The following is a 24,913-nucleotide window of genomic DNA, read 5'->3' on the forward strand; positions in this document are numbered from 1 at the left end:
CAAAGCCATGACTTGTCCTTGTTCATAGCTTTCTTAAAACTTAAGGAGTTGTGATCACTGTTTCCAAAATGCTGTCCAACTGAAATCTGTCACGTGGTCACAATCATAAGCCAATACCTGGTCCAGTTTGGCCCCTCCTCTCGACAGTCTATCCGCATATTGTTTCAAGAAACCCTCTTGGATGTCCTTAGCAAAGTCTGCCCCCTTCTAAGCCTCTCTGTCATTCTTCTAAACCCCGGCGAATATAGTAACTGATTCAGTCCTTGATCATGTGTCATCCTAGGAATCAGTCTGGTCACCTTTACTGCACCCACTCGAGAGCCAGAGCCTCCACCTCAGATAAGGAGACCAAAACTGCATACTGTGCTCCAGGCGTGGTCTCACCAAGGCCATATACAATCTCAAGACATCTGTGCTCCTGTACTTAAATCATCTCACTATGAGGGCCAACATACATTTGCTTTCTTAACTGCCTGTTGGATCTTCCTGCTTACTGTCAGCAAATTGTATGCAAGTATACAAGGTCTCGCTGTACCTCAATCTCAGTCTATTTCCATTCAGATAATAATCTGCCTTCTGTTAATGCTGCCAAAGTGGGTGACTTCCAGATTATCCATATTATACTTCATCTGTCATGGAGATAAAGGTAAAGCTGCCATCGTGCAGAGGGCCTGAGGGCTGCTGTCTCATTAGAGAGAGGAGATGACTGGTGGTGTGCTTAACTTGGCGATCACCACACCTCAGGCAAGGGGCAAGGTTGAGAAGACAGGATCATCATGGTGACTTTAGCCATTATGGAAATTGAACCTGCACTGTTGAAGTCACACTGCATCATAAACTGAGCATCCAGCCAACTGAGCTAATTGACATCCCCATCTGCAATACGTTTGCCCACTCACTCGATGTTTCCAAATCACACTGAAGCATAGGAGCAAGAGCAGACCATTCAACCCCTCAAGCGTATTGCTTTATTGAGTAAGATCATGCCTGATCTCCATATACCAGCGTTTGTTCCATATCCCTTAAGGTCTTTGCTTAACAAATGTTTATTTATCTCTGATTTAAAATTAACTATTGATGTAGCATCAACTGCCATTTGTGGAAGAGATTTCTAAACCTCCAGCACCCTTTGTGTGTAGAAGTTTTCCTGACATTTTGCCTGAAAAGTCTGGCCCTAATTTTAACCTGTGCCTCCTAGTTGTAGAATGCGCAATGAGTGAAAATATTTTATCTACTGTCTTATATCTTGTTAATATCCTGAAGACCTTTATCAGATTACTCCATAACCTTCTAAATGTAGAAAGAAAAGTCAAGTTTATAGAATTTCTCCTCACAGGTATCATTCTTGCAAACCTACATTGGCGAATACACCTTTCCTATGGTATGGTGTCTAGACCTGCTTTCAGTTCTCCAGGTGGATGCATTCTCCTCACAATTGACCCTCTCACCCAGTTTTTTGTTGCCTGGAAACTTGGACCAATAACATTGAGTTCCCTCAGCTAACCCAGTACAGTATATTGTGCATAGCTGGAGTTCAAGCACGGATCTCTAGTACCCCACTGTGACTGGCAGCCGTTCAGCAAATTACCCATTTGTTCTTTCTTCATTTCCTGTCTGCCAAACAGTTCTGAAAGTCCAAGTAAACCATTTTCACTGGTTCCCTTTGATCAACCGTTACATTGTTGAAAATTTCCAGCAGATTTTGTCACACTAATAGCTGGAATGGGCAGGCTCTCTTACTTATGTTTGACAGATTATGCTTGTATCCATAAGAGTTTAGAAGAATCAAAAGATGATATGATTAGAACTATAAGTTTCTGAGAGACCTCGACAGTGTAGATGCAGAGAGAGTGTTTCCTGTTATGGAGAATCTTGAACTAGCAGTCTCTTTTAAAAGCAAGAAATTGCCTATTTAAAACAAAGGTAAGGAAAACAGTTTTTCACAGATAATTCTGAATCTTTAAATCTCCCTTCCCGAGCAGGTGATCAGATTAGAGTCTTTGCAGGTCTGTTTTTGTGAAGGCATAAGTGAAAAAGATTCTTGACAAGCATAAGGTGTATGGTTATCAAGGATGGGTGGGGATGTCGACTTGAGGTTACAATCAGGGCACCCATAATCTTATGAAATGGTGGAGCAGGCTTGAGGGTTGGAATAGCTGCATGCAGTCTCACGTTGGTATGTTTGTAAAAATATGGGGTCTTCAACTTTGACAAAACAGAGGGAGTGGCAGCATATCAGATCTAGCAATCAGTCTACCAACTAAGTATTCCATTTTGATTTTGCCTGCGTGTTGGAACAAGGAAATGGTTTCTTAATTAAAATAAAAATAGTTCTGAACACTGTTCAATAACTTCTATTCTACTTTGATAAATCATTCCAGATTTTGGTTGATGGACTTTGGGATATTTGACACAATAGTGCAAGAATGTCTGTTTTGTGTGACAGGGCTTTGAAATTGTTATTTTCCTAGTCATCAAATCCAGATAAGATTTATTTTCTTACTGCAGGTGGGGACAAGGCACTTTTAGGGTAAATGCATATTCTGCTTATTACAGTTTGGTTCATGACTGTGTATGATCGAAGCACATTCCCATTGCTATGTATTGTATTTCAAGGGCAGGAAGATTGAGCAGAGATAGTAGGAACTGCCAATACTGGAGTCTGAGATAACAAGGTGCAGAGCTAGATGAACACAGCAGGCCAAACAGCATCAGAGGAGCAGGAAGGCTGATGTTTCGGGTCTAGATCCTTCTTCAGAAAGAATTTCGGTCAATTTATGAAGAAGGGTCTAGACCCAAAACGTCAGCTTTCCTGCCCCTCTGCTGCTGCTGGTCTGGACCCTTCTTCAGAAATGGTGGAGGGGAAGGGTGCTCTGAAATAAACAGGGAGGAGGGGAGGTGATAGAAGGTGGACAGGTCAAGTAGGCGGGCATGAAACCAGTACAAGTGAGTGTAGACAGGGAGATGGGATGGAGATTGATCAGTGGGGAAGGAGGGGCGGGTAGGTGGGAGGGAAAACGGACAGGTCAAGGAGGCAGGGAGGATGAGGCGAGTAAATAGGGAGTGGGTGTGGGGGTTGGTCAGTGAGGTGGGAGGAGCGGATAGGTGGGAGAAAAGACAGGTCAAGGAGGTGGGAACGAGATGGGCTGGTCTTGGGATGAGGTCGGGAGAGGAGACATTTTGAAGCTTGTGAAGTCCACACTGAAACCATTGGGCTGCTGAGTTCTCGGGTGGAATGAGGTGCTGTTCCTATAGCCTTCTGGTGGCAATGGAGGGGCACCAGAATGGACATGTCATCTGAGGAGTGGGAGGGAGAGTTGAAGTGGTTCACGACTGAGAGGTGTTGTCGTTTGTCACAAACCGAGCGTAGGTGCTCCACAAAGTGGTCTCCAAGCATCCGCTTGGTTTCCCCGATGTAGAGGAGGCCTCACCGGGAACAGCAGATATAGTGTACCACAATAACGGATGTCCAGGTGCACATCTGTTTAATGTGGAAGGTTTTCTTGGGGCCTGGGATGGAGGTGAGGGGGGAGTAGTAGGGGCAGGTATAGCACTTTCTGTGATTGCGGGGGAAAAGTGCCGGGAGTGATGTGGCCGGTGGAGAATGTGGAGTGGACAAGGGAGTCACGGAGAGAATGGTCCCTCTGGTAGGCACATAAGGTGGGGAGGGAAATATGTCCTCAATAGTGGGGTCAGATTGCAGGTGGCGGAAATGACGGTGAATGATGCTTTGGATCCAGAGGTTGATGGTGTAATGTGTATGACAAGGGGAATTCTGTCTTTGTTGGGGGGTTGTTATTGCGGGGAGGGGGTGTGGGGGCTGAGGTGCGAGAAACGCGAGAGTTGCAGTCAAGGGCATTTTCAAATACTGTGGAGTGGAGATTGCGGTCCTTGGAAAACGAGGACACCTGGGACATCTGGGAGTGGAATGCCTCATCTTGGGAGCGGATGCGGCGGAGGCAAAGGAATTGGTAATAGGGGATGGCATTCTTGCAGGAAGGCATATGAGAGGAGGTGTATTCTAGGTAGCTGTGGGAATCAGTGGGCTTGAAATTGACGTCAGTTTCCAGGTGATTAAAGAGATTGAGACAGACAGGTCCAGAAAGGAGAGCGAGGTACCAGAGATGGTCCAGGTGTACTTAAGGTTGGGGTGGAAGGTGTTAGTGAAGTGGATGAACTGTTCAAGCTCCTTGTGGGAGCGCGAGGCAGTGCTGATAGAGTCATGGATATGATGAAGGAAGTGGTGGGGGTTGGGGCCAGTGTAGCTGCAGAAGAGGGACTGTTCCACGTAACCTACAAAGAGGCCGGCATAGCTTGGGCCCCTGTGGGTACCCGTGACCACACCTTTTGTCTGTGGAAGTGGGAGGAGTTGAAGGAGAAGTTCTTCAGGGTAAGGACGAATTTGGCAAGCCAGCTTTTTACCCATCTGCATGGGGAATGCAAGTATGGAGGGAATAGATGCCCATGGTGAAGATGAGTTGTTGAGGGCCAGAGAATCAGAAGCTTTGGAGGAAGTGGAGGGTGTGGGTAGTGTCATAGAAGTAGGTGGGGAGTTCGTGAACTGGGGGGAGAAAATGGAGTTGAGATAAGTGGAGATGAGTTTGGTGGGGCAGGAGCACACCAGGGCATTTGATTTTGGGAAGGAGATAGAAATGTGCGATGCGGGATTGGGGGACGATAAGGTTGGAGGCTGTGTGTGGGAGGCCACCTGAGGTGATGAGGTTGTGGATGGTTTGGGAGATGATGGTTTGGTGGCTAAGGGTGTGGTTGGAGGAGGTGTCAGAGTTGGCGCCTGACCTCGACGATGTCGAGGTCCATGCGCCATACCACAACTGTGCCTTCCTTGTCCTCGGGGTTTATAGTGAGGTTAGGGTGCAGGTGGAAACCTGCAAGTTCTGTGAGGGAGGGGTTGGAGTGGGTGAAGAGGTTGAGACGATTGATGTCACAATGGCAGTTCAAGATGAAGAGGTCAAGGAAGGGTTGGAGGCCTTGGAGTGGTGCTCAGGAGGAAGGGTTGTGTTGACCATATCTTTTTAAAAAAGAAGTCACTGAGTTTGTGCTGCTGAGATGCTGCTTGGCCTGCTGTGTTCATCCAGCTTCACACTTTATTATCTTAAGTCACTGAGTTTGATGTGATCATTTGTAAGTGTGGAGAATAGCATCAAGCATGGAAGTTGTGCCTCTGTTGTGATTTCAGAAAATTAACACTCATGAAATCAATAATTATTAAATCTAATAAATCTCTTGTTTGATTTCTGTAGCTTTTTTTGTGTTGAGCATCAGTTCGGTGGTTAGAAAGGAAAATTTAGTTACAAGATGTAGCTACAGAATAAAATTCCATACCAGTTGAGTTCTTTGTTACAGAGTTATTTCGTTCTCGAAATCCACATCAACAGAATTCTATGATTAAGTTATCTGTTTATCTGCTGGTATATGCAGAAAATACCACAATTACTTAATGTTAATCATTTAATATAATGCATATGTTGATAATTAAACGTTAGCATAATGGATGACTTGCTGCATGTGGTTACACTACAGATATTAACGTGGCATTGAAAACATTCTTCCTTTGCAGCAGTGTAGGATTCATCGTAACATTACGTTGACCTGCCTCACCACCTTTGTCCATTTCATCTATTGAGCTCTATAATAATTGTCCCACCACCTTGTTACTTAAAGTGAAGAACTGGAAGGCAAACTCAATAAATTCAGTGACTTGGAATAATGTCAAACTGTGTAGATGGAACCACCCATGTGCTTGTCATTATGCCAGGAAGAATTTATGCTTGTCTTCCACTTTAATTCCAATCATTAACACCAATCACTGGCACCATAAAGGTGACACTAAAATTGAAGCTTTATGATTCACATGGTGTGTTTAGTTTTGTTTCAGAATTCTTTCTATTGTACTGCAGATTGGTGCATCAGTGGAAGTGAAAGGGTCTGATGGTTCTTACCAAGAGGCTGCCATTAATAAACTGACAGATGCCAGCTGGTATACTGTAGGTGAGTGAAATGTTTTGTTTTCTCATAAATAAATTGGGTCAGGTTTTGAAAATCTGGATTATTTTTCTCTGACCAGTGCTTGGAAGCTTCTAATGTTGGACAATCTAAACTAGTCTATAAGAGACAACACCTGTCTGATGTCAGACAATATGTGGCTTTTAGACTGGATGATCTCTGCACTGGCAAGAAGTACGTCCATATTTTGCTTCAGGGTTGCTGCAATTTTGTATATTGAGTCCATTAAAATATAGAACAGAATATGTGTAGAAATGTTAATATTTAAATTTAGAAAGAACTGACTGATAAATGCTCTATTGTCAAAAATTAAGTCCTTATAAATTATATATTTTGTAACCGAAGTAAACTTTTGAATGCCCCGGTATAATATGTTTTTAGGTACCTTGTTTACCGTCTATGTAAATTATCAGACAGGTTCTAGAATAGAATCCCTCCAGTGTGGAAACAGGTCATTCAGCCCATTGAATCTACAGAGTCTAAAGAGCAACCCGCCCAGTGCTGCCCCATTTTACCCCTCTAACTCTGGATTTCGTATGGCTAATCCGCCTAGCCTGCACATTCCTGGACACTCTGGGCAATTCAGCATGACCAATCCACCTAAATTGCACATATTTGGACTGTGGGAACAAACTGTAGCACCCGGATGAAATTGTCACAGTCACGCGGAAAATGTGCAAGGTCCACACAGACGGTAACTCGAAAGTGGCATTGAACCTGGGTTCCTGGTGCTGGGAGGCAGCAGTGCTAACTACTGAGTACTATGCCTCCGCCCCGGCATCTCCTGTCACTTTGCTGAGGTTGAAATGTATTAAGTGACCAAGCAAGATCCGTTATTAAGAGGCCTCTAGTCACCTTTGATCACTTCATCAACGACCTTCCTTCCATCATGCAGTTAGAAATGGGGATATTCACTGAACAATGTTCAGCATCATTTGTGACTCTCTAGATAGTGAAAGCCATCCATATTCATGTGTTGCATGTTTCAGCTGAGAAATGGCAAATAACATTCATGTCATAAAATGCCAATCAATAATTAAATTCAGGAAGAGAGAACCTTGACATTGTGGTTGTGCTGTCGCTGAATCCCACACTATGAACGTGTTTTAGTTATCATTGACCAGAAACTTTACCTGACAGGGCATATAAATATTGTTGTTACAAAAGCAGGTCAGAGGTTAGGAATTCTGAATGTAACTTTGCCACAAGTCTCCCCAGTGCATGTTTACATGGCACAAGCCAGCAGTCTGGCATAATACTGCCAATGTCTCTCGATGAGTGTAGCTGCAACAAAACTTGAAACTTGACACCATCCAGGAGAAAAGCCCACTTGATTAACATCTAATCCACCATGTTCCACACGCACTTTTCTCACCGTGTATTTATCATCCTCAAGATGCATTACAATATCTCGTCAAGGCTGCTTTGACAACACCTTCCAAACTTGACTTTTACCACCAAGAAGGAGAAAAGCTGCTGATATATAGGAAATACATGTTTCCATCAAAGCCACAGACCATTGTGACTTGGAACTGTATCAGCACCCCTTAAATATTGCTGAAACTCCCTTCCTAACAGCTCCATGGATGTTGCTGCCCCCAAATGGTGTCAGTGGTTCAAGAAGTTAACTTGCCATCACCGTCTTGAGAGCTGTTAGGAATAGGACATGAATGAGCTAAAAAATATGTATGCTGCTGTCATCTTAATCTGCAGCTTTTCAAAATTGGGACATCAAATAAACTTAACAGTGGAAGTACATTGGATTCAATTTGAACTTGCGTTGCAGTTTGGAAAAGTGATTTAAGATCAGTAGATTTGGCTTTGGCCGATGCGGGTTGATTAGAAGGGTTTTAAAAAGGCGAAACAAAGCCACTGCAGCTGTTTGGGATCATCTGGTTCCATTAAACCCTAACTTTTGCTTTCTGGCATGGCCTGTAAAAAACATGCAGGGGAGCAGCAGTGTTACGGATTAACTGTCTGCGAGTCCTGAAAACTGCCAAGTCTGAAATGAGGAATGGCAAGTAAAGCAAGTAGCCAGATCTGCAATCAGTTGAAATGTTTCAATAGAGTAAACCAGGAATGCTAATATATTGTTTGTAAAATTCTCATTTAGGAATGGAATGTAATGAATAATCTTTCCGAATTTAAGCTTTCAAACCAGGAATGAAACTTTGTTTGCTTGAAACATAAAATAAGGAATTGAAATTTTATAGGTTGAATACTTCGGATTATCTGAAGATGATCAGAAACATGAGAAGAAAATAAGGATCATTTTAGAAAGTCAACCACTTGTGAAAGTCAATTTCAGGACAATATCAGTTGGAATTTGTTACATGCATAGGTAGCAACCACAAGAGTCAATTGACATATGTCAGTCACTGCTGGATATTTAAGATCTGACTTTATAGTCACAATTATATGAAGATATATTGGTCCACATACTACGGTGACGAGAGAATCGTCAGAGCAGCGTACATTGCAGTTATGTTTTCCACGCTGATTCTCTTCATTGCTGAATTCTGAATTCCTGGGCAGTTTCATAAAAGAATTTTGAATTTTGTGATGACAAGATTGATGTATATGGAGAGATGGAGTCAAATAGCATTGTATTCAATGGAAGGAGGGAGGATATCAAAGAAAACCATAAAATTGTTAGAGATGAGGCAAGAGTCCAGAACCAGAGATCATAGTTTAAGAATGGGGCAGACATTTAGGATTCAGATGGGAAGTTCTTCGCTCAGATTGTGATGAGTCTGTGGAATTTGCTATCACAAAAAGTGGCTGAGGCCAAAATGTGGTGCTTTGAAGAAGGAGCTGAATAGAAGACTTGTCGCTAAAGAGGTTGAAGAAAATGTGGGAGGATAGGATGAGTGTATTGAGCTTGATGAGCCATGATCATATGGAATGACAGCAGGCTAGAGGGAGGTTGAAAGGCCTGTTTCTGTTCCTATCTTCTATAAATCTAAAGAACCAAGCTAAGAAAACAATTAGTTGGAGTCCAAATTGAAAGTGAAACAGTAAAATAATCTTCAGTGTACAATTGGAACAAAATAAATGTAACTAATAATGATCAAATAGGTATTATGAACAAGTAATGATTCTAAAATATGTTGACTGTTTAGACTTCAGCGAAGTGTTTGACGTGGTTCCCCACGATAGACTGTTCAGTAAGGTTCAATCATTGGGATCCAAAGAGAGCTAACCAGCTGGATGCAAAGTTGATTTGGAAGCAGAAGGCTTCCAAGAAGGTGGTGGTGGAGGATTGCTTTCCAGATTGGAGGCCTGTGACCAGTGGTGTACCACAAGGATTGGTGCTGGGTCCACTGCTTTTCCTCATTTATATAAGTGATTTGGATGTGAACATAAGAGATATTATTAGTAAAATTTGGAGTGCACTGAAGAAGGTTAACTCAAGAGTACAGTGGGACCATGATCAGATGTACCCATGGGGCAAGGAAAGTCAGATGGAGTTTATTTTAGATAGCGAGTTTTGAGAAGATTTGTAGCTCAGGTTGAGGTTCTGGAGGTGAGTTTGCTCGCTGAGCCGGAAGGTTAGTTTTCAGACGTTTCGTCACCATTCTAGGTAACATCATCAGCGAGCCTCCGACGAAGCGCTGGTGTTATGTCCCGCTTTCTATTTATCTGGTTAGGTTTCCTTGGGTTGGTGATTTATTTTAGATAAATGTGAGGTGTTACATTTTAGTTTGGCAAACCAGGGCAAGACTGTACACTTAATGGTAAGGCCCTGGGCAGTGTTGCGGAACTGAACAGGTAAACAGGTGCATAATTTCTTGAAAGTGGAGTCACAGGTAGACAGGGTGATGAAAAGGGTGTTTGGCACACCTGCCTTCATTGGTCAGAACATTGACTACAGGAGTTGGAATGTCATGTTGTGTCTGTGCAGGACACTGGTGAGGCCACTTATAGAATATTGTGTACAATTCTGGTCACCCTACTAAGGGAAGGATATTGTTAAACGTGAGGGTGCAGAAAAAATTTAGAAGGATGTTGCTTTGACTGGAAGGTTTAGCCTGCGTGAAGAGGCTGAATAGATTGGGACCTTTCCCCACAGACCAAGAACTGCCAAGTGTCATCATGGAGCAAAACATTTGAGATCTCCATGTGACAGAATTAATCTGGTTTCCATCTTTAAAAAAAAACAAGATTTCTTCAGAGCTGGCTCATATGAAATCAAGGGAATAAATAATTAACTTAAAAATTTGACGTCAATTCAAGCAGATGTCTGATTATGCAAAAGCCAACAATTCTTCCACAACAATCATGCTTGCAAGGGTGCAGTTTGAAAAAAGCTTTTGAGGATTGTGTGCAGTCATAGTGCAATCAGGCAACACACCAGTGAATTAAGACCATATCAGAGATAGTAGGAACTGCAGATGCTGGAGAATCCGAGAAAACAAGGTGTAGAGCTGGATGAACACAGCAGGCCGAGCAGGAATGCTGACGATTCGGGCCGAGACCCTTCTTTTCTGATGAAGGGCCTAGGCCTGAAACGTCAGCTTTCCTGCTCCTAAGATGCTGCTTGGCCTGCTGTGTTCATCCAGCTCGACACCTTGTTATCTCAGTGAATTAAGACCACTGTGATAACAGTCAGAGATCTCCAAGAAATTTATGTGACCACATTGGTTGTAACAAACCAGTGTGTCATTTCAGAAAATGTTCGAACTCTCAACATACAAGTTTTGTCATAATGAAAGTGGGGTGTTATAGCATTATTATAAGTGTGTAAGCTTAACTTTACAGGAGTGTTAGTGTAGTGTATCTGTAAATAGTTATGTCCTTGATCATCAGACAGGATATGATGTAATGTCACCCGACACAGTAGTTGGAATGCATTTGTTAAGCAAACATGTATTCGTTAAGAAGTCCAGCAACATGTATGCTGCAATCATCTTCAAATGAAGAAGTTACAATGCAGTTTACTTGTCTTACTTAAATGATTGGTAAATTTTTGTTAGTGGAACAGAAAAAGACCCAACAGCCCCTACCATCTGGTTGAGTTTGGTAGGGTGTTGCAGGAAGAAAAATATTAATTTAAAAGTTCTAAATGTAATTGTCAACTTGTAGAATGAATATTCTGACAATGAGCTCAAATGAACCAACTCATTTTTCATTTAATTGGTTGTGTTGTGAAGAGTGCAGGTAGCTTTAGCTTTCTATGAGAATATATATGGGCTAGTTGGATAGACTGATCAGTGGCAAATGGTGTTCAATTCTGGATAAATGTATGGTGATGCATTTGGGCAGGACATGCATGGCAAGAAGTTCATGTTGAATGTTAGGACCCAAGGAGATACTGAGGATCGTAGGTTCTTGGTATGGACATCCATCAGCCCCTTAAGGTAGTGGAACAAATAGATAACCTTTGGGATCATGGCCTTTTTAGCCTAAGCATAGCGTTTAAGAACAGGTATTGATGCTGGGACTGTAAAAGATAAAGTTGTCATAGGTCTCATAGTCCATAGGACTGCGCTCTCATTCAAGAGATATGACTGATGGTGGTTTAACCTGCAGGTCACCATAATTCAGTTGAGGGGAATGGATGAGAAGGTGATGCCTTTGTGAGAGTCTCAGCTGATGTGGCAACTGAATCCATGCGGTTGGTGGTTGGTTTGCAAAGCAGAATAACCTTTAGGCAACTGAGCTCACTCATCCTTGCTGGAACTTTGCACTGGAGAGGGTGCATTTGAGATTTACCAGGATGTTGCCTGGCCTTGAGAAATTTACTTATGCAAAGAGATTGGATAGACTGAGGGTGTTTTCCTTGGAGCTGAGGAGGGACATGATTGAGATGCATAAAATTATGAGGAGCATAGACAGATCCTCTCCACTTGGTCAGTGACCAGAGCTGTGGATATAAGTATGAGGCAGGTATAGAAGGATATGAAGAGAAGTCTTTTTACTGAGGATGGTGGAAATCTGGAATTTACTCTGGTATGTGTGGTAGAAACAAAGTGTCATGACATTTAACAAGTATTTTGATGTATATTTGTGATGCAAAGCATACCAGGCAGTTGGTCAAGTGCTAGAAAATGGTGTAGAAATAGTTAGGTGGTTGTTTTTGACTGGCGCAGACTTGATGGGCCAAAAAGCCTTTTCTATGCTATAAACCTCTGTGATTCTGAGAGATTATAGGAAATTCTCATGTCTAGTAGCATCAATGCAGAGACAAATAATTCACTTTTCACCTTAGTAGCTTTTCTCATTTCTGATGAAAGGTCTATTTCCCTCTCCATAGATGCTTCTGGAACTGCTGAGTATTTTCGGTAATTACAGTTTTAATTTCAGACTTTCAGCATCCAGAGTATTTTGTTTTTTTTGTTCCAATTAGATATTTATTTCTTTTCTGTCTTGCACCTAGTCACATATGCAGCAAACAGTATGCACACAGTTAGATTTATCTGGAACAGATCACAAGCCTGACTTCAGAAGCTGGAATTTGAGTGACACCACTCCGCCACAAACATGGCTGACCAGGAGGCCTCCAGTTTGGAGGGAATTGCAAGTTGCTAATTGACTTGTTTGACCCTTTTATTTATGTGCCTCCTTGACCATCAAACCCTGAATTAACTGGGACTTGAATCTGGGTTTCCTTCCATAAGGCATCAAAAATGGGATTTTTGTGACTGTTGATGAAGGGTTGTTATCATCACCATCACTGAGACAGTTTTTATATTCCAGTTTTATTCACTGAATTCAGATTTCTCCAGGTGCCATTTTAGGATTTGATCTCAAGTCCCTGGAATATTAGTCTCAGCCACTGGACTACTATTAACCAACTTGTTTAGTCTTAATTTGCGTCTTTCAATCCAAAGTTACATGTCAACCGTGGAAATATGGTGTAATTTAAGACTGTATTATCCTTCTTTTGTGGCACACTGCAATCCTTGGCCAAAGCATCCTGAATGATAATGTGTGGTGGAGCTGAAAGCTTTCTGTAACCTTTCTTCTTATTACATTTGATGCCAAATGCAAATGGTAAAATTCTGTGTAAAACAGATTGTCATTAATCTTACGGCATGTTGATAGCACCGCTACTGCTGGAAAGTGTACATTTAATGCACTTCATTCATGTAATTGATCAGGGAACGATATCCTAACATAGCTGTAGGGACCTGCAGGACCTTAACGAGACCGCACCTCGAATACCGGATAATAGTGTGAAGCTGGATGAACACAGCCATTATCTCGCATCTGGAATACTGTTCGACTTTGATCTTATTTAAAAAAAGATTTAATTGCATTGAAAGAAATTCAGGGAAGGTTCTCTGGAATCATTCCGAGGGATTCAAGGCTTATATGAAGAAAGGTTGAACGAGTGGAACGTTTTATTCCTTACAATTTAGAAGAATGGGAATCGGTCGTATTGAAATATATTAAGATCTTGAGTGAACTTGATCGAGTGGATACTGAGAGATTTCCTCTTGGGCAGATTGACACTAGGGGCATGTTTGTGAATAAGAGTTCTCACTTTCAAGACTGAGGTGAAGATTTTTGTTTCCTGACTGTCATCATTAGATGGAATTCTGTTTCCCAGAAAAAGTGAAGAATGTGTCAATGAATTTGTTCAAGCTGGGTAAGGTAGAATTTTGATAGACAATTAATTAGGCGGATGTGCAACAGGCAAATAGTTGAGACCACAACCCCATCAGCTATGATCATGTTGAATGGCAGAGCATGTTTGAAAAGCTAAATGGCTTACTCCTGCACCTGAGTCCTTCTGTTCTGGTGCAAAATGCAGCTGGCAGCCTGGGTATGAAATTAAGTGACAGGAGACTGAGTAGAGGCAAATTATTGTTTTTCAGATTGGAGGAAGTTTTGTGGTGGGATTCGCCAGGGATCAGTGGGCTTTCTGATCTTGCAGATATATAAACGACCTAGACTTTGGTGTACTGAAGACAGTTTCAAACTTTGCACGAATTTTGTTCTTCCTACATTAGCATTTTGAATGATTATCAGTTATCACATACTGTGTCAAACACTGAGTCTGAGGCAAAGGTTTCTTTTTGTAGGCTCTGCTATTCCAGGCTGCCTGTGCTGTGGAAGCTATTTGTTTTGTAATGCAGTCCTGTGATCTACAATACTAGAGCAGCGTGTAGCATTTGTTACTGTTTAATTGCTGCACCTTCCCTAAAGTCCAGGGAACATCCATCAGCCAGAAATATACTGGTGCTATGGTGGCTTAATGGTTAGCACTGCTGCCCCAGCGCCAGGAACTCTGGTTCGATTCCACTCTCGGGCGACTGTCTGTATGGAGTTTGCACGTTCTCCCTGTGACTGCGTAGGTTTGTTCCAGGTGTTCTGATTTCCTCCCACAGTCCAATGATTGGTCATGTTAAATTGCCTGTAATATCCGCGGATATGCGGGCTAGGTGGATTAGCCATGGAAACTGCAGGGTTAAAGGGATAGAATTTGGGAGGGTGGTGGGGTGGTGTGAGATGTTCTCTGGACGGACAGTGTATGCTTGATAGGCCAAATGGCCTGTTTCCACGCTGTAAGCATTCTACGAAGTCTAACCATCACCACCTTCTGCTGCTGTCTTAATGCAATGCACCATGCAGAAATGATAAATTCTATAACATTGGCAATTTATTGTAATAGAAAATAATAGTGATACTGTAACGTGAAAGGATAATTGTATCAATTTTGGCGCAAGAGTTCAAGCTCCACTCAAATACATTAAAAAAGAGACAAATGCCTTCCATTTGGAAATGTATTGCAACTTTATTAATATGAATTAATGTGTTGGTATTGTAATTTATCTGTCTTAGTAAAAGATTTGAAAATGTATGTTCTTCAGTTAAATTTATGATAAATTGATATATATTTTTCATTCCTTTCTGTTGAAGAGTCACAGCAATGTGTTAGTGATTTAGAACATAGAACATAGAACATAGAACATTACAGCACAGTACAGGCCCTTCGGCCCTCGATGTTGTGCCGACCTGTCATACCGATCTGAAGCCCACCTAACCTACACTATTCCATGTACATCCATATGCTTATCCAATGACGACTTAAATGTACCTAAAGTTGGCGAATCTACTACCGTTGCAGGCAAAGCGTTTCATTCCCTTACTACTCTCTGAGTAAAGAAACTACCTCTGACATCTGTCCTATATCTTTCACCCCTCAATTTAAAGCTGTGCCCCCTCGTGCTCGCCGTCACCATCCTAGGAAAAAGGCTCTCCCTATCCACCCTATCTAACCCTCTGATTATTTTATATGTTTCAAATAAGTCACCTCTCAACCTTCTTCTCTCTAATGTAAACAGCCTCAAGTCCCTCAGCCTTTCTTCATCAGACCTTCCCTCCATACCAGGCAACATCCTAGTAAATCTCCTCTGCACCCTTTCCAAAGCTTCCACATCCTTCTTATAATGCGGTGACCAGAACTGTACATAATACTCCAAGTGCGGCCCCACCAGAGTTTTGTACAGCTTCACCATAACCTCTAGGTTCCGGAAATCAATACCTCTGTTAATAAAAGCTAAAACACTGTATGCCTTCTTAACAGCCCTGTCAACCTGGGTGGCAACTTTCAAAGATCTGTGTACATGACACCGAGATCTCTTTGCTCATCTACACTGCTAAGAATCTTACCATTAGCCCTGTACTTTGCCTTACGGTTACTCCTACCAAAGTGCATCACCTCACACTTGTCTGCATTCCATTTGCCACCTCTCAGCCCAGCTTTGCAGCATATCTATGTCTCTCTGCAACCTACAGCATCCTTCGTCACTGTCCACAACTCCACCGACCTTAGTGTCGTCTGCAAATTTACTAACCCATCCTTCTATGCCCTCATCCAGGTCATTTATAAAAATGACAAACAGCAGTGGACCCAACATCGACTCTTGCGGTACACCACTAGTTAACAGAAAGGATAATCTAGGTGTCTACAGTTAACAAGAAGTTATTACAAATAAATGGATCCTAACAACAGTTTGCTTCCTAATATTTCAAAATAATTAGGACTATGATCTATTAGCCTCAGGACAGATACAAATTGTCTTGTGGGAATTTAAGTTGGATTCACTGATGTTGAGTTCTCAAAATACTTCTCTTTGGCGAAGTAAAGGCCCAGTGGTGTTATCATTAAAACTATTAATCCTGAAACTCAGCTTAGGCTGAGATTTAAATCCCGTCACAGCAGATGCTGGAATTTGAATTTAATAAAATGCCTGAAATTAAAAATCTGCTCATAACCATGAAACAATTGTTGATTGGTGGGAGAAAATCATTTGGCTCAATGATGACCTTCACGGAAGGAAATTTTGCCATCCTCACCTGGTCTGGCCGACATGTGACCTCAGACTACAGCATTATAGATAGAGATAATGGGAACTGCAGATGCTGGAGATTCCAAGATAATAAAATGTGAGGCTGGATGAACACAGCAGGCCAAGCAGCATCTCAGGAGCACAAACTGTCAACTGCTATCTTTCCAGTTAGGGATGCACAATGAATGTTGGCCTAGCCAGTGACGCCCACACCCTGCGAATGAATTGAGAAAAACATTTTTGTAACTGTCTACAGTAATGTAGCTGTTTACTCCTTTGGCAACTGAAAAGATTCATTGGGGAACACTACACCCTGAAAAAAGCATTGCTCTGAATACTGCAAGCTGTGTTTCATGTTTTATTCCTTCTGGGGAAGATCGTGAAATCTGTGTTTTAACTGTACTGTGTTTGTGGTTTGAGAGAGACTTTAATTTCACTTCCTTTTGAGTCAACTTGTTAGTTATATACTGTTCTGCAAACAAATTCCAAAGTCCTTCCTACATAACTGAATGTATGTGTTGTTGAACTGGCTAATGTTGTACAATTGGCGCAATGTTGCCCATTTCCTTTAATAAATTGAAGTTTAATTGTACTTTGGGCATGAAACTCAGACTGACAATAAATATCAATTTTTACAATCTGACATACGGGTTGTCAGTAGAAATGTTGCAGTTTTCCTTGCTTTGGGACATTGAAGTGAATGTGTTTGTCTCTTTACTCATGAAGGGGAACATACAACTGTTAAGCAATATTGTTTGAGAGCTAATGAGTGAGATGTATTTTTGAAGAATGTAGGTACACAAGAGGGAAAGTTGATAACCAAGCAGCAGTAAAACAAGTTGACTTAGTGTTTTGAAAATGGTAGGGTTTTTAAACGTTAGCAGTTTTTGATAGAATATTTTAGTCAAGTGACAGACGCCATGGAATCTTTTGGCAGTAGCAACAGCTTTTTACATAGCATTTTTAATGTAACAAACCACTTTTTAAAAAAAAAATTCATTTGTGCAAAGTGAGCGACACTGGCTGGCCAGCATTTATTGCCCTTCCCTAGTTGTCCTTGAGAAGGTGGTGTTGAACTTCCTTCCTGAACTGCTGCAGTTTACCTGGTTTGGGTTGACCCATAATGTTGTTAAGGAGGGCATTCCAGGTTTTTGACCGGTGACCGCGAAGGAACAGGAAGAGATTTCCACGTCAGGATGGTGAGTTGCTTAGGGGGGAACTTGCAGGTGGTGGTCTGCCCACGTATCTACTGCTGTTGTCCTTGTAGATGGATGTGGTCATGGATTTGCTAATAGGAATATTCAAAACCAGCGTTTGATGACAAGTGATATAATGTGATATCATGCCAGATAATAAAATTTGATCAGACTGGTCATTAAAATCTACCTTTTTAATGAAGGAAGGAGGCAGATAGGTGTAAGAAGAGAATTCCAGAACTTCAGATCTGGGCAACTGAGGCTCTAGCATAAGTGGTGGAGTAAATGAAATGAGGACTCTTGAGAGGTGAGAATTAGAGGAGTCCAGATAGTTTAAATGTTGTGAGCCTGAAAGAGATTAGACATGAGGAAGGGTGAGACTATGGAAGGATATGAAAGTGAGAATGAGAAATATTAAGGTGTTGCTTAACTGGGAGCCAGTGTAGACCAGCGAGCAAAGTGGTCAAGGCTGAATGGTTCTTGATCATGTAAGTACATAAACAGCACAGTTTTGGATGGCCTCCAGTTTATAGAAGGTATGATATGTGAGGCTGCCCAGGAGTGCATTGAAATAATTACATTTAGAGGTAACAAGACATGGATGTGGCTGATAAGCAAAGGCAGGGGTCGTCTCTGGCATTGTTACAAAACTTGAAGTATGCAATCTCCGCAATGATGTCGACACATGGTTCGAAGCACGTCTTATGGTAAATTTTAGTACCAGAATTATGAACATAGAGAACATAGAACACTACAGCGCAGTACAAGCCCTTCGGTCCTCGATGTTGTGCCGACCTGTGAAACCAAACTGAAGCCCATCTAACCAACACTATTCCATTATCATCCATATGTTTCTCCAATGACCATGTAAATGCCCTTAAACTTGGCGAGTCTACTGCTGTTGCTGGCAGGGCATTCCACACCCTTACTACTCTCTGAGTAAAGAACCTACCTCTGACATCTGTCCTATATCAATCATCCCTCAATTGAAAGCTACGTCCCCTTATGCTAGTCATCTCCATCCAAGGAAAAAGGCTCTCACTGTCCACCTTATCTAATCCTCTGGAGACCCAGGTAATGTTCTGCGGACTCGGGTTCAAATCCTGCCATAGCAGATGGTGGAATTAGAATTCATTAAAAATCTGGAATTCAGTCTGGTGTCGCCGAAGACAGTTGCCAGAGAATGGGAGTAATCAGTAGCTAGGGGACAGAGTTTGTTCCAGGGATCAAAGATGCTGACTTCAGACTTCCCACTGTCTAAATGGAGGAAATTCCTGTTTATTCAGTACTGGGTATCAGACTTAGCAGGCAAATAATTTAGTGACACTGAAGGAACTGAGAGAGGAGGTGGAGCACAGTTTGATGTTCAGCCTTTCTGTCAAAATTTACATTGTTTTTGGGTGATGTTGCCAAAAAGTAGACTGTAATTTGAATTAGATTTTACTGTCAAGTGTACTCAAGTACAGTGTACAAAGCTGCCAATCCTGGCACCGTCTTGGGTACAAAGTGCCGTGATAGGTAATCTTAGATAGAAGGTAGAACATAAAGAAATAAAGTTAAATCGGAGATAGAGGAAAAAGTTGAGAAATGGGAGCGGATCAAGGATATTGGAGATGGTGTAAATATAGTGACACTCTGGCTATGATTAAGTAGATATGAATGGAGCCAGGCAAGTACAGACCCACCTAGCTGGAATCCACTGAGTGATGGAAGGAAGATGCTGTGAGCTCCTATGTTAAAGGCTACAGAAAGGAAATGAAGAACAATAAAAGAGAGATATTATCTTTATCAATGCATCTTCACTATAACATGGCACTTGAATCAGGACTCAACACTCTGAATTCATTCTTAGAGACATAACATCAGGATGTTAGTCAGTTTATTTTCATTCAGTTAATGCTGTAGATATTTTGAAATCATCCGTATTTTCAAGATGTTATTACATGCTTCATGATCAAATGGGATATTAAGCCGAGCTTCCTAGCTCAGTGATAGGGACACTACCACTTTGTCAGAAGAGCCTTCTGGAAGTTGATTAGTAGTGTTAAGGAAGTGCACAGAATGTGAACAGTTAAGTGAAGTGCTGACAAGCTAAATCGGTTAAACTGTTTCTGTTGGTAAGTAAGTTGATAATTATATGGGAATGTATTTAAAATTGTTATTGAAACAATGAAGTGAGAAGTTTTAGTGCCAAAGGTGTTAGAATGGTTTGTCAGAAAGACTGGTGGGAACAGTATTCAATCAAGTTCTAAAAGAATAAGCATATTGTTAAAATTCCATTGGGGGAGGGGAAGTGGATTGATTCCTTCCCTTGTCCACCATTCCACTGGTTTCAAGTACATTTGCATTTAAAAGGAGGGTGATTATTACCAAATTTATACAATAAGTTGTATATATCTCAGTACCAGAAACACATCAGTCAAATTCTGTTAGTTAACCAATAAATAATTTGTTTGTTATGTTACTCAAACAAAGATGCAATCCTCATTAATGAAAGGTTTAAAATGTGCAAATATATCCTTCCATGCTTCTTGAAAAATGACTCCCATATACACACAGTTAGATACTCAAAGCTTGTAAAAAAAATTCTAAAATTCCTTTGGGGCAATAAGAGTTCAATTCAGAGTTGTTCGAAATGCTAGTTTATAGCCAAAGTGACTTCATGCACAAGCTGTTGGTTTTTCCTTGGATCAGTTACGATTGGTTAAATATCTTTTCCTGGGAACAGATTTAGTTGTTAGACTTTTAGTTTAAAAATCCTCCACTTGTGGCAATGACTTCTGGTGGATTTTTAACACTCACCCTTTGCTGAGCAGGATTTCTGAGAAAAGTGGTGGAAGATTAATGATAACAAAATGTGAGGCTGGATGAACACAGCAGGCCAAGCAGCATCTCAGGAGCACAAAAGCTGACGTTTCGGGCCTGGACCCTTCATCAGAGAGGGGGATGGGGAGAGGGAACTGGAATAAATAGGGAGAGAGGGGGAGGCGGGCCGAAGATGGAGAGTAAAGAAGATAGGTGGAGAGAGTATAGGTGGGGAGGTAGGGAGGGGATAGGTCAGTCCAGGGAAGACGGACAGGTCAAGGAGGTGGGATGAGGTTAGTAGGTAGCTGGGGGTGCGGCTTGGGGTGGGAGGAAGGGATGGGTGAGAGGAAGAACCGGTTAGGGAGGCAGAGACAGGTTGGACTGGTTTTGGGATGCAGTGGGTGGGGGGGGAAGAGCTGGCCTGGTTGTGTGGTCCAGTGGGGGGAGGGGACGAACTGGGCTGGTTTAGGGATGCAGTGGGGGAAGGGGAGATTTTGAAACTGGTGAAGTCCACGTTGATACCATATGGCTGCAGGGTTCCCAGGCGGAATATGAGTTGCTGTTCCTGCAACCTTCGGGTGGCATCATTGTGGCAGTGCAGGAGGCCCATGATGGACACGTCATCTCGAGAATGGGAGGGGGAGTGGAAATGGTTTGCGACTGGGAGGTGCAGTTGTTTGTTGCGAACTGAGCGGAGGTGTTCTGCAAAGCGGTCCCCAAGCCTCCGCTTGGTTTCCCCAATGTAGAGGAAGCCGCACCGGGTACAGTGGATGCAGTATACCACATTGGCAGATGTGCAGGTGAACCTCTGCTTAATGTGGAATGTCTTCTTGGGGCCTGGGATGGGGGTGAGGGAGGAGGTGTGGGGACAAGTGTAGCATTTCCTGCGGTTGCAGGGGAAGGCGCCGGGTGTGGTGGGGTTGGAGGGCAGTGTGGAGCAAACAAGGGAGTCACGGAGAGAGTGGTCTCTCCGGAAAGCAGACAGGGGAGGGGATGGAAAAATGTCTTGGGTGGTGGGGTCGGATTGTAAATGGCGGAAGTGTCGGAGGATGATGCGTTGTATCCGGAGGTTGGTAGGGTGGTGTGTGAGAACGAGGGGGATCCCACACTGCCGTCCAACCCCACCACACCCGGCACCTTCCCCTGCAACCGCAGGAAATGCTACACTTGTCCCCACACCCCCTCCCTCACCCCTATCCCAGGCCCCAAGATGACATTCCACATTAAGCAGAGGTTCACCTGCACATCTGCCAATGTGGTATACTGCATCCACTGTACCCGGTGCGGCTTCCTCTACATTGGGGAAACCAAGCGGAGGCTTGGGGACCGCTTTGCAGAACACCTCCGTTCAGTTCGCAACAAACAACTGCACCTCCCAGTCGCAAACCATTTCCACTCCCCCTCCCATTCTCTAGATGACGTGTCCATCGTGGGCCTCCTGCACTGCCACAATGATGCCACCCGAAGGTTGAGGAACAGCAACTCATATTCCGCCTGGGAACCCTGCAGCCATATGGTATCAACGTGGACTTCACCAGTTTCAAAATCTCCCCTTCCCCCACTGCATCCCTAAACCAGCCCAGTTCGTCCCCTCCCCCCACTGCACCACACAACCAGGCCAGCTCTTCCCCCCCCCACCCACTGCATCCCAAAACCAGTCCAACCTGTCTCTGCCTCCCTAACCGGTTCTTCCTCTCACCCATCCCTTCCTCCCACCCCAAGCCGCACCCCCAGCTACCTACTAACCTCATCCCACCTCCTTGACCTGTCCGTCTTCCCTGGACTGACCTATCCCCTCCCTACCTCCCCACCTATACTCTCTCCACCTATCTTCTTTACTCTCCATCTTCGGCCCGCCTCCCCCTCTCTCCCTATTTATTCCAGTTCCCTCTCCCCATCCCCCTCTCTGATGAAGGGTCCAGGCCCGAAACGTCAGCTTTTGTGCTCCTGAGATGCTGCTTGGCCTGCTGTGTTCATCCAGCCTCACATTTTGTTATCTTGGAATTCTCCAGCATCTGCAGTTCCCATTATCTCTGAAGATTAATGATTCTTTCCTCATGGCAAATTGTCTAAGGCCATCTTTGTTCTAAACCAATATATTTTCACATGCAAACTGGGTTGTGTGACTTCTCAAGGCTTTATATTGTGTCTGCCTGGCAGCTTATATTCTTGGCAGGTGCAACATTATTGCTGCTGCAGCCAGAATTCTCTGCTTTTAATAGTTATTTTCAAAATATCTCGACAAGCCCAGCCAGTGATGTTACACATTAATACTTTATATAACTTCTCTTCACCTCGCAACATGTGAATACAGTATAGGCAGTCCCCAAGTTACAAACGGGTTCCGTTCTGGAGTCTGTTCACAAATCAATTTGCATTCCAGTTGTAACACAATGTAGGATAATGCAAAGCAGACATTCATAAATAGAGGAAATGTTTATAGTTGGAGTCTTAAGGTTATCTTGTTATTGTTTCTTTTGTGAGAGGTTGAATGAGAGGTATCTAGCAGTGTGTAGAAAGTAAACACCTTGTTAGCCTTTTGGGATTTTTAAAAAAAAAAGCTGTAACAATAGAAGCAGCCTGAATGGGTGTGATCGAGTTCCCACAGAACCAGGGCCTTCAGTTTAGCTTTCAGCAGTTGCCGTTGGGGCCTTGAAGAAGTGAAAGCTATTCTGACCGTCACGGTTGCAGCCAAAAGCTGGGGGCTGTCCTTGTGCTATGGAGTTGCATGTGAGGTAATCCCACATTTATGGGATCTTAATATATTGTAAATGTTAATTACCATTAGTTACTGATCCATTATTCTGTTAAGTTTTCCAATAGAGTTATGTTGTTCTATTCCTTAATTCTTTTGTTGTATTTTAACTATAGTTGATAAATAAAGAGCATTTTACTTTAAGTCGAATAGTTTGACCAACCCAATTGTATCTGAAACTCCACACTATTAATAAATATACACAACTTATTGGCCCAAAGGACTTTTAGAATTTTGTTTTTACAAGCTTTGAGTCTCTACCTGTGTATATGGGAGTCATTTTTCAAGAAGCATGGATGGATATATTTGCACATTTTAAACCTTGCATTAATGAGGATTGCATCTTTATTTGAGTAACATAATAATAAGAATAAACTTTAAATTAAAAACAGGGTAGTCTCTAAAAAAGTCTTCTGAATAACTTGAAGTGGTTTAGTCTGGTCCATAACATTTCCCTCTTTGCAATCACATTCGTTAGTACGAGTGTTCATAAGTTGGAAGTTTGTGATTGAGGAACCCCTATACAATTTAGACATTTACAGCTAAAATGCAGTGAAATAGGAAGAAATGAGTAGTTGCCTTAGAGAATTGACACAAGTATGGAGGACTGAATAACCAGCTTCTCTGCGGGAAAATTTGATAAGTGGTTTCATGGCTATCAGCTGTGAGTTTTTCTAATGCGATCTGCCCAAAGATTTAGACAATAAATAATGATATTTCAAAGAAAATAGAAAATTCTGGAAATACATAGCATCTCACTTGGCATCTGTAAAGAGAAAAGATAGATCATGCTGTTTTGTGTATATTTGTTAACATAAGCACAACTGTCATAGCTTTGTAATACACAAGAAGAAGATGTCCTTTTTCTTAGGTTATTGTAGATGCTGATTAGTCTGCTGTATATTGGATTAGTTTAGTTGGCTGGGTGTCTGGTTTCCAATGCAGTGTGACATCAATACCTTGGGTTCAATTCACACACCGCCTGACGTTACCTTCTCAAACTTGCTCCTCGTGAGGTCAACTCTAGTGAGACAGTAGCTTTATGTTTTGGTCAGACTATATCAATGTATTATTTTCTCATCTTCTTTCAAATTGCGTTTATTTAATTTCTCTTTCTTAAATTTTGAACATTGGAATTTCAAGTATGAATTTAAAGTTTATGATTGAAGAAACCTCAGTTTCTGAGGCAACCTGGCACACACTAGCTCTTGAAGGACATAGACTACACCAGCCAGGCCTCTTTGCTATGAAAGCCTGGCTATTTCCTGGCAGCTTATTAATTTTTTTAATCCTAGAAATGACATAAGATCAGTTTTCTTGGCAGATAAGCTACTTTTTGGCAGTCTTTAAATAACATGTATTTTACTTCAAATACTTTTCACCTATTCTAAGGACTCTTGCAGCTAAAGCTCTTGCACGTATTATTTATGCACAGAAAGTTAGAGTTAATTAGAAAACTTGCATCTTCCTCAAGTTTGAAAAGTAGTAGAATGATTGATTGATTTAGTATGTGACTTGGGGTATAATTTGTCAAATAAATTGATTAACTGAGAAATGAATATTGCAGTCTACATTCAGAATGGTTGCAGGTCGAACTATTCTGTCTTTTGTAAGTGGCAAAATAACAACTGTTTGTGCTTTGCTAAATTTTGAATTGTCTAAATGTTACATGATAGTTTATTGCTAATCTGCTGTGAACACTGAGTAGTTTATCAATTTCAACTGAAAGATTTTAAATGGATAGCTCAATTAGAATGAGATAAATTGACATCTGCAGTATTAGTGTTTGAAATTATGTCTGGGCCAGTGTGAATGGTACCTCCATAATGATG

The 24,913-nt window shown here is 42.1% G+C and overlaps 1 protein-coding gene across 4 annotated transcripts in view; it reads left to right on the forward strand.

The window, feature by feature from the left end:
• The window catches only part of arid4a (AT-rich interactive domain 4A), a 158,264-nt gene that overhangs the window by 45,562 nt on the left and 87,789 nt on the right, over positions 1–24,913 (forward strand). For all 4 annotated transcript variants that reach the window (XM_059649181.1, XM_048537714.2, XM_048537716.2 and 1 more), the window contains exon 5: positions 5,919–6,009. In XM_059649181.1, coding sequence (XP_059505164.1) covers positions 5,919–6,009 — 91 coding nt within the window. The remainder of the gene's footprint in view (positions 1–5,918; positions 6,010–24,913) is intronic.

This window comes from Stegostoma tigrinum, chromosome 10, assembly GCF_030684315.1.
Source record: "Stegostoma tigrinum isolate sSteTig4 chromosome 10, sSteTig4.hap1, whole genome shotgun sequence".
NCBI classification, from domain to species: domain Eukaryota; kingdom Metazoa; phylum Chordata; class Chondrichthyes; order Orectolobiformes; family Stegostomatidae; genus Stegostoma; species Stegostoma tigrinum.